The sequence below is a fragment of the Pristis pectinata genome, chromosome 15, assembly GCF_009764475.1.
Source record: "Pristis pectinata isolate sPriPec2 chromosome 15, sPriPec2.1.pri, whole genome shotgun sequence".
NCBI classification, from domain to species: domain Eukaryota; kingdom Metazoa; phylum Chordata; class Chondrichthyes; order Rhinopristiformes; family Pristidae; genus Pristis; species Pristis pectinata.
In genome coordinates, this window is record NC_067419.1 from 1,392,863 (window position 1) to 1,405,869 (window position 13,007).

General features: G+C 47.8%; 1 protein-coding gene across 4 annotated transcripts in view; it reads right to left on the reverse strand.

Annotated features, from left to right (window-relative positions):
* LOC127578365 (DENN domain-containing protein 5B-like) overlaps positions 1–12,278 on the reverse strand; it is a 235,198-nt gene extending 222,920 nt beyond the window's left edge. For 3 of the 4 annotated variants that reach the window (XM_052030310.1, XM_052030308.1, XM_052030307.1), the window contains exon 1: positions 12,028–12,253. In XM_052030310.1, the coding sequence (XP_051886270.1) occupies positions 12,028–12,130 (103 nt within the window). In that variant the 5' untranslated portion in view covers positions 12,131–12,253. Of the gene's footprint in view, positions 1–12,027 lie in introns of all 4 variants that reach the window. The other variant, XM_052030309.1, reaches the window with a different exon arrangement.
* Positions 12,279–13,007: the final 729 nt, after the last annotated feature.

Sequence of the window (13,007 nt, forward strand, 5' to 3'; positions counted from 1 at the left end):
TTGACCAGCGTTTCAAGCACAAAACTGCATCATGTAAACTGGAAAATTCCATCGATTATCCTTTGAAAGCTGTTACGTGTCAGGAAATTGGATACTCAGAGGATGAATGGGTGGAATAATCTCCTCCCGTCTTTGAAACTATTGAAATCTACATTTGGGAAGATGTAATCTGCAACTGCTGGGTAGCTGTTCAACACACACACACACACACACACACACACATATACACACACACACACACACACACACACACACACACACACACACACACACACACACACACACACACACGCGCGAACTTCCTCAATCACCTTTAGACTGCACCAAAAGTTTAGTGATGATGCATTAATCTGTTGCCTGTCACCTGGTTTTCGACAATGAGCACAGTGCAGTGAATGTACTAATGAAGCTTGTTGACCTCCTAGCATGAAGACAAAATTTTACACACACCAGTGTTTGTTAGCATTCCCCCCCCCCCCCCCCCCCCGCCGTTGTGCCTGCATTGGCCATTTGCATGCACTACCCCAATGATACCACTCCTCTGCTCTTTCTCACTGCCCTGAAAATTTGCCTTGTTAAAATTTATTACTGCCACTTCTCTTTCAAACTGCGCTTTCCAGATCACAACCTACTGCAAAGACTTTATGTTGCCTCTTTTATTTTGCTAATTATCTTAAATTGATAACCATGGAAACACTGGAAACAGTTTATTTACGAGAACGTTCAGGATCATGATCTTAAGCGCAACCTTTATTTTCTGCTCCGGATTGCTCACCTCACCAAACGATTAACATTCGCTCTGTACAAAGGCTTGAGATCCTCTATAATTGAACATGATACTTCTGTTGGGGCTTTACAAGTGTTTCATTAAGCAAATTTCCTTGCTATATTCTGGGCCATGAGGATCCCATGTGACTTCTTAACCAGTCCTGTTGCCTTTAAGAACATACATTGCCAATTAGCTCTGTTCAAGTTGCATCGTTCATTTCATATCTTCTCTCCTAACAAAATAAATCATTTCAAACTTCCTTGAGTTAATTTCAATCTTTTGTCTGCTCTATTCACCAATCTGAGTATTGTCTCTTGAAACAGACCCTCTCTCATGCTCCCTGATGACACAGGAAGGTGCCATTTGATGCATCGAGTCTACACCTGCTCTCACAGCAATCTCGTTCGCCCACCTATTTCCCTGTAACCTACACTCTCACACACCCCATCAACTCCACCCTGATTGTCCCACCACACACCTAGGGACAATTTACAGTGGGCATTAAACTACTAACCCTTATGTCTTTGAAATGTGGGAGGAAACCAGAGCACCTGGAAGAATCCCACACAGTCAGAGAGAATATGGTCCACTCATTCAGTACCGGCAGTCAGGATCGAACCTGGGTCACTGGAGCTGCAAGGCAGTAGGCTCTACCAGCTGAGTAACCGTACCACCAATAACAGATTAATCAGGTGGACAGAAGAAATAATTCAGGGATGTTCTCAAAGCCTCCTTGGGAAAGTGTGGTATTCACACCGACTCCTGGGAACACATGGCCCATGATAGAGGAAGAGCCTTCCGAGTGGCACTGACCACCTTGCATCAGATCTTCGGAAGCAGACAAAAACACGGCACAAATTAGAGGAGAGCATTGCCACTCAAACTACCCACGGCTGGGCCCACCAAGCACCTCCTACTCAACCTGTGGCAGATTCTGTAGGTTCCCACGTCGGCCTCGTCAGAATCAAAATAGAAGTCATCCTCCATCCCCAGAACTACCAAAGAATTCCCATTTCTGTCCTCAGCATATTCCAGATTTTTAAGTTTTAGGTTTTCTATAAACTTTGAAATTATGCAGAAATGGCTCCTTGGAAAACCCTTTAACAGTTCCCTGTTAATTGATAAGAAACTCTCCATTACTACTCTATGCTTTCTATCACTCAGCCAATTCCACATGCAATGCATTCACAACACCTTTGATCCAACAGGCTTCGACTTCCCCGTCACCTATCATGTGTCACTTGGTCAAGCTCCTTGTTAACATCAATATGTATTTTAATTGTCCCACCCTCACCAACTCTCAATGCATCAACATTTCAAAATGACTCTTTTGGGAAATCTTGATAAAAGGGAACCCACCATTTCAAAATAAATCACTGGTGGCTCCCCCCTCTGAAGATTTCTCCCCACTCCCGTGCTCTGTTATTGCACATTTCTTCAAAATTGATACTGAAGGAAACACTGACAGGAAGGAAAAATCTTTTGATAATAAGATTCATGTTGAGGAATAACTGGCATTTTCTCAAAAAGAAAAGGATCACTGAGCAGAAGAAACAAAGAGGAGATGGTAGAATTTGACTGTAAGAAGCCCCATCAATGCAAGAACAATTCTGCTCGAGTCACTACCAATCACAGCTGAAGTGGCCCAGAGACCTCATGTTATGAACCAGCAACGAAAGAAACACACTGGGCCATGATTCAGTGTTAAAAACTACCTTATTAATAATTACTTATGATAATAAGAAAAATAAAAGTAAAAATGTTAGCATGTTAGAAGTAAAAATGTTAAACCTTGAACATTAACCCCAAAAACTAAACTCGTCATGTGTGTGTGGCGAAGTCCCAAACTCCAAGTCCAGGAATGGTTCTTAAAGTTCAGTTCCGCAAGCCGTAAGGTGAAACGTGAGCAAAGGCTTCTTCAACAACCACCGTTGTCTGAAGATAAGACGTAGATGTAGAGAACATAGAGAGTAATTACGAAATCCAAATGTTCCACTACGGAACCCAAACGACTCGGTGGTGACTTCCTCACCCCAAAAAGCATCCGAATCGTGGCCGTCCACACAAATATCTGTTTCCCTCCACAGGTTAACGACAAAGTGAACTCCACCAGCTTACTCCAAATAATTCATACGTGGATTGTAGTGACAGACACAGTTATTGTTTCTCATCCATCGATAGAGAAAACGAGCAGGCTGGTGTCTCTCTCCCTAATCTCTCTCTCTCTTCTGACTGACTCTGACTGACTTCAACAACGTCATTACGTCCTTTATCTTCTGTTGACATAAGGACACCACACACACACACACACACACACACACACACACACACACACAATGCCCTATCTTAAAGGGACATTCACCAATAGTAACCTAGTCTGTAACACTCATGTCCTCCAAATCCACCTGCAGGATTGGTGAACCAACACCAGTGTCCCCTCCCATCATCCAAGGTTCTGGTATTACTCAACCAATGAGCAGTTCGCATCATCCAAAGCTCTGCCTCCAGAGTCCTGAGAAGCAAGCTCCATCACGGCTAGTGGTTTCCAGGAAGGCTGAGAAAAATGCTTTGAGGATATTCTCAAGGCCTTAACCTCCTAACCATCTCATGGGAATCCCTGGCCCAAAATTATACACAGTGACAGACAGGCATTCAGGAAGCCACCAAGCCTCCCATATGGGAGGCCAAGTGGCCAAGTGCAAACAGAAGGAGTGCACATCACGACAGCTTAAGCACCCCTCACTGAAAGAATTGCCTCTGAGGTGGTCCTCAAGATTGAGGACAACTTGCTTCCACTCGATCTCAGTGGGTATTCAGGGTAATGAGGCCAACATGGGACATCCAGACTTTCCCACAGGTTGATGGGGGGAGTGGTTGGAGGGTGGGCGGCGGAGGGGGGAGGCAGGGGAAGGTGCTTCATTGGGCAGGCAGATTAACCGGTTGTTATGCAGTCCTGCTGGTGCTCGTGCCGGACTTCATGTGCTCCCATCGGAGAAACTCTCCTTCTCCACCAATTTGAGCAGGATCCCTTTGGATCAGTGAGGATGTCACATTTCTCCCCCCACCTCCCCAAGGAGGCATCAAGGGCAGCACTGAAGCCTTTTCTCAGTCCTCCAGGAAAGACTTGCTCTGACAGGACTCAGAATGCTTCTTTCAGGAGCTTTGTCCCAGGCACATAAAGAATATAGTCCCTCCAAACCACCCACTCCATCCTCAGTGGAGCCGATTGAATGTAATCAAGGCCTCAACAGTCCTGGACGGGGACACTGGCGTCATCTATCCTGGCAATGGATTTGGAGGATTTCCCAGAGGCAGCACTAGTTACATCTCTACAACCCTCTGAAGGTGCCTGCTATACTGTATTAGGCACAGTGGCACAGTTGGTCGAGCTGCTGCCTCGCGGCTCCACAGACCCAGGTTCAATCCCGACCTCCTGTGCTTTTTTTTACTTACAGCGTGGTAACAGGCCCTTCCGGCCCAACGAGTCCGCACCGCCCATTTTAAACCCAAATTAACCTACCCGTACGTCTTTTGGAATGTGGGAGGAAACCAGAGCACCCGGAGGAAACCCACGCAGCCACGGGGAGAACGTACAAACTCCTTACAGACAGTTGTTCTGTTCCATCATTGTGGCTGCACCACAATTTAGTAACACCTGTGGGCTGCCTTCACCACGTGGACTACAACAGTTCAAGTCGGTGGCTCAGCTGTCACGGTGGTTCCTAAGCTTTGATCATTAATTCTGGATTTGCCAGCAGTGCTCCAATCCCCAAACAATTTGTAAAGAGCAAGAGTAAAATGACAGAATCTGCAATTGCTGATCTATTCCCAGTGCAGATGGAAGAGCAGTTTACAACCACCATTGCACTTCACTGAAAGCTTAGCTTAGCTCAGGAAATAATCACAAGATCAGTCACTTTAAATAGATCAGATGAAATGTCACATCTTAGGGGGTGAAGACTGTGAATGTTTCTGATTTGCACCTTCCTCATGTAAGGAAACAAAACAGATGTCCATTTATATTGAATCTTTCACAACATTAGGACATCTGAACTTTACAGTCAATGAAGAATTTTTGAAGGCTGTTCCAAGTGCGCACATCATTAGTCTTAGGTGAAGGAATACACGCTGGCCAGTGTGCTGGGGAGAACTCCCTTGCTCTCTTCAAAATTGAACAATGTGATCTGAACTCACCAAGGAGGGCAGACAGAGTTCAATCCCTCACCATTTAAGACAGCTCTGAGGCAGCACTTTTCTCTGAAGTGGGACTCAGAAGCGAGAACGCTTCCAGCTGAGCTACAGTTGACACCTGGATAGAATACTAAACAGTCTACCCAGTGCAATGGGTAAAAAATAAGCTCTGCCTGAGGCACCAGAACGCAGCACCTGCCGGGGTACTAATCTTTTCCAGCAACTAACGGAAGGGGGAAAGTGATTAGGTTTGGCGAGGGGGAGCTCCATTCCTCGCTGACATTCGGGAACCAATTCCTGACTGACAAATTCCTGCTCTCAGACTTCACAACAACCAGGCCTAAGAAAGTAATTTTGGGAAATGAAATTATAAACAGTGCTCAAAACGATCGAAGCTTCTTGAAAGAATTACTATTCCTCACTGGAACAACTGTTTTGATTTTTGTTAATCCCTTTGCAGAAAATATCTCCTTATGGTCTCATGGAAGACTGTACTGGAGCAAAGTGTGTTCCAAGTGGATATCTTCATTAGTTTTTGGGTTCTGGGCATTGCCGACAAGGCCTGCATTATTGCTCAGCTGTAACTGCTGCTGAGAAATTCAGCCTCTTGAACTTCTGCAATCCTTCAGTGCTGAAGGATTCCCACAGTGCTGTTGAGCGGACAGTTCCAGAACTTAGACCCAACCACGACGAACGAATTGCGATTTACCTTGAAGTTGGGATAGTGCGCGACCTGGGGAAATCTCCGACACCTGCTGACCTTGTACTTCTTCATGATCAAGGGTTTGGGAAGTGCTGTCAAGAGTAGCCTGGGTGAGTCGCTGCAGTATTTTGTAACTGGTACATTCTGCAGCCTGTGGTGCAGGGAATAAACATTTAGAGAGGTGAGAGGACTGCTTTGTCCTGGATGGAGTTGGGCTTCTTGCTAGCTTTAATTATTTACCTGTACTAACATGGCAGTTGTGATGCAACAGAATGATTTCTAGCCCATTTCAAAGTCAACCACATCAGTGGGTCTGGAGTCACAGCTAGGCCAGACAGGCAAAGCTGACAGATTTCCTCGTGTGAAGCTGGAAATGAACCAGGTGGGTCTTTGTTACAACACTCAAGCATCGTCATCATAATCAGCACCAAAATGTTTTTTTTTAAATGTCAGATTTAACTGAATTTGAATTCCACACCTGACACAATAGGATTTGAGTGCACGTTTGAATTGCTAGTCCAGACATCTTCTTAACATAACCACTGAAACACCAAATTAACACTGGAAAAAGAGGCCATTCAGTCCTGATCTCAGGAATACTCTTGCCAAACAATCTCTATCAACGTCGACTGAACCCTGCCTGTTCTAGACTCCCATTATCTCACCACGTGAAGAAGTGCGTCCTGCTTTCACTTACAAATAGCCTGGCTGCAAGTTGAGCAGCCAGTGGCCCATCTCGTCAAACCACTGCCTCCCGGTGCCAGCGACCCAGCTTCAATCCTGACCTCAGGCGCTGTCTGTGTGCAGTTTGCACGTTCTCCCTGTGACCCTGTTGGCTTCCTCTGAGTGCTCTGGTCTTCTCCCACATCCCAAAGCCGTGCAGGTGGGTAGGTTAATTGGCCACTGTACATATTGCCTCTGGTGTATAGGTGAATAGTGGGAGCTGAAGGGAGTTGATGAGAATATGGGGAGGATAAAAAAATACAGTCCGGGATTAGTGTTAATTGTTGGTAATGGCCAGTGCAGACTCTGGGTCAGAGGGCCTGTTTTCCTGCTGTATCTCTCCAAATCCATGATCTATAAAGTTGAACATTATACACACTTGTTTCAATCTGTGCAATTCACCGTCGTGAATGATCATAAAGGAAAGAAACTACAGATTCTGGGAATCCGAAATAAAATGCGGGAAATTCTCCTACTGCAAGCATCTTCTGTATTTATTGTTTTAAGCACCTTGATTACATACCTCTCAACGTATTAAGCTCAAGGGAATGTAAACCAAGTTTATTTAACCTGCACTTTAAGTTTGAGTTTTACCCTGCTGAAATGGGGACAGGGTTGTGTGGAACACATAACCCTGTCCCCAATAAAGCATTGGCAAATTGCAGGCCAGAGGAACAACGGAGGCCCCTGTCTGTTCCCAAGGATGATGTTGCAAACCTCCTGAAAACCTGCTCACTGTGATACAAGGCAAGGAGCAGATCCTCTCTTTAGACTTGAGCTGTAATTGGTAATCAGACCAAGGCACGAGGAGTAGTGCCTTTCAAAGCAGAAAGAAATCACGCAGTGATGGTTAAAGCTCGGTTGAAATTCCAAACATAAATATCCCTGGACCATTCCACATGGAATTCACAATGTCAGTTTCTGATATACGGGACAATTGGGAGTCCCCACAAGCATGGAGATTCCAGACGATGGAAGTATTAATCAGAATTTGCAAGCTGGGATTTTTATCAGTCTGCCCACTGCACAGAAAACAGAAACGATCAGATACACTTTGACACCAGAGAACAATGCAAATATTTTTGCTTCAGCTGTTATTGCCTTGAAGGGAAATCAAAAAAAAACTCCAGAGAAATGAATAATCAAGAGTAGAGCACAGTGCAGGTATTTCACACAGAAAAACACAGCAAACTGTTTTTGCAAAGTCCCACATTTCATAATGCAAACTGGCCCAGAGGAACAGAAGTCATAAATCCATTCATCAAACTGATGATGAACTGTGAGAAATACCATCAAATTTAGTTTCACTTCTTGACCCACTCACCAAAAACTCCCACTTGCATTCTACAATAACAGCCTGGAATTCCTCTACTCAAAACTAACTGTGACTGCGGGAATATGTGTGGCCTCCGAATAGTCCCTAAAATCAGATAGAAAAACACAACACGCATTGACACTAATGAAAGAATGGGTAATGATAAAACCTTTCAACCCATCAGTATGTGCTGATATTGCGCAACACAATTACAGTGCCAGCGACCCGGGTTCAATTCCGGCCGCTGTCTGTAAGGAGTTTGTACGTTCGCCCAGTGTCTGCATGGGTTTCCTCCCACATTCCAAAGACGTACGGGTTAGGAAGCTGTGGGCATGCTATGTTGGTGCTGGAAGAGTGGCGACACTTGCGGGCTGCCCCCAGCGCATTCTCAGTAACACAAAAAGATGCATTTCACTGTGTGTTTCGATGTACATGTGACTGATAAATAAATTAAGATATCAAATCAGCTTTCTTGTTATTGACCAGGCCAACCTGCCGCTAAATAACTCATAATTTCCTGTGTTAAACAACTCATTGATGATGAACGTGAACAAGAGCAATCCAGTAGTAAGGGCAAAACGTAATTATTTTTCAGCTCTAGAACTAGAGACAATGGCATACAAAAGACCCGAGGGCTAAGTTGCTTAACTTAACCATTCAGTGATAATGATTTGAGCTATAAAATGCAAATACTTAATGACTCTGACAAGACAAGCAATACACTGCATCTATCACCAGAGGGATTCTCTATCGATGCTTATAACTTGCTTTGTTTTTGTATTACAGAAGCAGAATGCAGCTTTACTAAACCCATTGTATGTAACCATTGCTGTGCAATGCTGCACAACGCTGGTCGCTTCATTCAAGTGATTGAGATCGTTAGCCGAGAAAGAGGAGGCTAAGATATCTACTTTAGTGTTCCAAATTAGTCTCTGGAAACCATGGTGCTCAGCAGAAGTAACAAACAATCTGCTGGAGGGATTCAGCAGGTCGAGCAGCATCTGTGTGTGTGGGGGGGGGGGGGGTTGGGGGGGGAAGAGGAGGGGGTGGGGGGAGGGAAGGAATTGTCAATGTTTCGGACTGAAACCTTTCATCAAGACTTACAGCTGATTGTGTGTTGCTCCAGACTCCAGCATCTGCAGTCTCTTGTGTCTCTACTGCTTAGCTTAATGTGAACAGGCACATTAAATGAAAAGAAGCATCCGGGCATGGCTACATATAGATCCCAGTGTCTACCATAACATTATTAATTCTAACCTGCGGTACAATGGACAAGTAAACTTGTTTAATGTTAGCATGGTCTATCAATACTCTCGCTAATGCTACTGTGTGCGGACAAGAGCATTGGAAGCGCACAGATATTATCCTCTTTCCACCACGTTGCTGCTCTCTAGGCTAGAATACCAAACCGTGTCAGGTCTTCCCATTGCGGAACCTCATTCTGTTCAACTATCCAATGACTGCTAGAATTCCATTGTCAGGAGAGATAACTCAGCTCTGTCCAGGTCCACTTCCTCAAACATCAGCCATCACAAGCAGAGCCTTGCCAATTGTGCCTACTGCCACCCATCCAATTTGCACCACCCACTTACAGGCCAAGGGTTGTGGTCTGGTGTCCTCTGTCCACAGGGGTCATCTATGCTCTGAGCTGCCAAGGAACTGGAATATTATTGTCACTGTACCAGTCGTACAGATCAACTCATTACATAGTGCATTGAGGTAGTACAAGGTAAAACAATACAGAATGTAGAGTAAAGTGCCACAGCAACAGAGAAAGTGCAGCACAGGCAGACAATAAGGTGCAAGGTCTTAATGAGGTAGATTGTGAGGTCAAGAGTCCATTTTATCATACTAGGGAACCGTTCAATAGTCTTATAACCGTGGGATAGAAGCTGTCCTTGAGCCTGGTGGTACGTACTTTCAGGCTCCTGTATCTTCCACCCTATGGGAGGAGGGAGAAGAGAGAATGACCCGGGTGGGTGGGGTCTTTGATTATGCTGGCTGCTTCACCATGGCAGTGAGAGGTATAGACAGAGTCTAAGGAGGGGAGGCTGGTTTCCATGATGCGCTGGGCTGTGTCCACAACTCTGCGCAGTTTCTTGCAGTCCTGGGCAGAGCAGTTGCCGTACCAAGCCGTGATACGTCCAGATAGGATGCTTTCTATGGTGCATCGGTAAAAGTTGGTGAGGGTCAAGGGGGACATACCGAATGATCCAAGACGACACCATGTTTGAGTCAAACATTCAAGATTAAACTCCACAACATTGATGCAGTCTAACACAAAATAACTGGCACCCCCATTTCAATAACTTCAAGCCTTCTGAAGCAAAGTAGAAACTCAGGAAAGGGGTAGGCTATTTTGCTCTACTGATAGCAGTTAACTGATTCATCCAGTCACAAGTCACAACGTGTGACCTATAGAAACACATACACAACTGTTTAGGTGAATGCAGCTAAAAGCGACCTTCATTAATATACAGGCAGTCCTCAGGTTATGTAAAGGTTCTGCAACCAAGAACTGCTCCCAAACTGATTTCTCTGCAAGTCAGAAATGTCTGTTTAAGATAGCCACCCATATCACATCGCTCCACGTACGCTTGCTATAATTCTTTCATTTCATTGAATAATTACCCGAACACTATCCGTTATTAAACTAATGGGATATACACTGCATCCTGTCGTTAATGAATCCCATGCAACATTTTATTATTACTACTACTCTCTTGAAAAACGCTTTAAAAATTTATGGAAGATTTTGCATATAGTCAGATTTTTGTAAGTTGGGTCACTTGTAACCCGGAGAACCCCTGTAAAGTGCATTGAAACTACACGGCAAAGTGCGGTTATACTGCAACCAATTTGCACATAGCAAGGACCCACACATAGTAATGAGTTAGGGAACCAATTTTTGGTAAAGCTGATTGAAGAATAAATTCTTTCCAGGTAGCTTGGAGAACTCGCGACTAGTCTTCAAATAGTACCATGGGATCATTCAAACCCATCTGAGAGCCTCAGTTCAACAGCACGACACTCCCTTAGGAGGAGACTGGAGTGCTAGCCTAGATGTTGTGTTCAGGTGTTGAGTGTGAGACAAACCTACAACCTCCCGACTGCAGGGACTTCACATCAGTTTGTTTCCAATGTGTTTTGTTCACACAACCGCCTTGAACATTGCACACATTTTCTGGGACACTGAAGCTGGACGATACCATTTCTTTCAGACCAGTTCTGAATGCCAATAACGCTCTCGCCCATCAGATTATTCTCAACCCACGTCCCAACAGTTCCTCCACACCCCAAAATACCCATGGTTGATTCAATCAGCAAAAGATTCACTCTGAAGGGCAGTTAAGTCTAACGCTGAGCTCCATAGGATCCTGCGCATTTACCAAAGACTACACAGTCGAACTCTTCCAGGATTTTTGTTGGGTTTTAAAAACCAGGGCTGGCTTGGACATTCTACAGATGGAAACTGCATCTTATCAGAAGCAGCCTGTGTCTGCTCTGCCCAGCTGGCAATGCTGCAGAAGCTACTGGTTTTGTCCAATTTTTTTCAGTGGTGCACCGGCAAAGCATCAACATGGTTTTCATGCAGAACAAAAACAGCTGAAAATGCAGAATATGATCACCAAAAACACGGAGGAAAATCCCATGTTATTATGCGGGGCTGTTGAGTCACTGCTATACATCTTGAAGCAATAAACAGAAGACGGCCTTCCACTCTCAGCACATCGCTCATTCAAACTGTTCACCTCAGTCCCTTTATATAGGAAGGGAACAAAGGTGGGAAACAAATCAGACAAGGAACTTTTCAGCTCCTGAGATTAAACCAGCTGCTTCTCCCCCTGCTGGAAAATACACCATTGCAGGCACAGAGAGAGAAGGGGGCGGAGGGGCACCGCGATGCCCCCCATGGCCGAACAGCCCGGTAACCAACGTCACCCCTCGTTCCAAAATGTGCAAATCAACCAGAGGGCAGGGTGTCTGGAAGGAAATGTCAACACCTGCCGAGCTGCAGTAAAGTGAAAGAAAGCGGGGGGGGGGGGGGGGGGGGTGGTGTTGGAGGAGAGGATGGATGGGGAGATGGGGAGGGGGAAATCAATGGATTGTAATGATCCAACTTCAACAGAAACGAACCATGGCACCCAGCCGCAGCAGCCAGCGTAAATCACCCTGCCTGGATTGTGTAACACACACACACACACACACACACACACACACACAGCTGTGTACACAGTCACTGACAGCGCCGGTAGCCCCGTTAAATCCGCACCCTGGGCACCGTTTGATCAAGGCTGCGGTGCCCTCGCCCCGCCAGTCACACACCTGAGAGCTCGTCGGGTTCCAGCCCGCTGTCCGCGTCGATGCCAGCCAGCACAAAGTAGTCGGCGAAGCGGCACGATCCCGGGCTGGGGTTGGGGCTGCTCATCGCGGCGGCGGCGGCTGCTCAGCCTAAGCCCGGCTCCTCTCGCTCCCCATGGCACAGGCTCCCAGCTCCCGGGAGGGGAGAGCGAGCAGTGGAGCCCGCGTCCGCTGCACGTCCCCGGCTGCAGCGCTGAGCTCCGCCCCGCCGCTGCTCCGCTCTCCCTGCCCCGCACACTGACGCAAGGCGGGCGCCACTTTCAAACCCGCCGCTGCTGCCCGCACTCCCCCCCCCCCGCACCCCCGCACCACCACCCCCGCACTCCCCCCGCACCCCCCCGCATCCCCCCACCGCACTCCCCGCACCCCCCCGCACTCTCCGCACCCCCCCGCACTCCCCGCATCCCCCCCGCACTCCCCGCATCCCCCCCCGCCCTCCCCGCACCACCCCCCCGCACTCCCCGCACCACCCCCCCGCACTCCCCCCGCACCCCCCCCCGCATCCCCCAACCGCACTCTCCCCGCACCCCCCCCCGCACTCCCCCCGCACCCCCCCCGCACTCCCCGCACCACCCCCCCGCACTCTCCCCGCACCCCCCCCCGCACTCCCCGCACCCCTCCGCACCACCCCCCACCGCACTCCCCCCGCACCCCCCCGCACTCCCCGCATCCCCCCACCGCACTCCCCGCATCCTCTGCACTCCCCGCATCCCCCCCCGCACCCCCCCCCGCACCCCCCCGCACTCCCCGCATCCCCCCACCGCACTCCCCGCATCCTCTGCACTCCCCGCATCCCCCCCCCGCACCCCCCCCCCGCACCCCCCCGCACTCCCCGCATCCCCCCACCGCACTCCCCGCATCCTCCGCACTCCCCGCATCCCCCCACCGCACTCCCCCCGCACCCCCCCGCACTCCCCACATCCCCCCACCGCACTCCCCCCGCA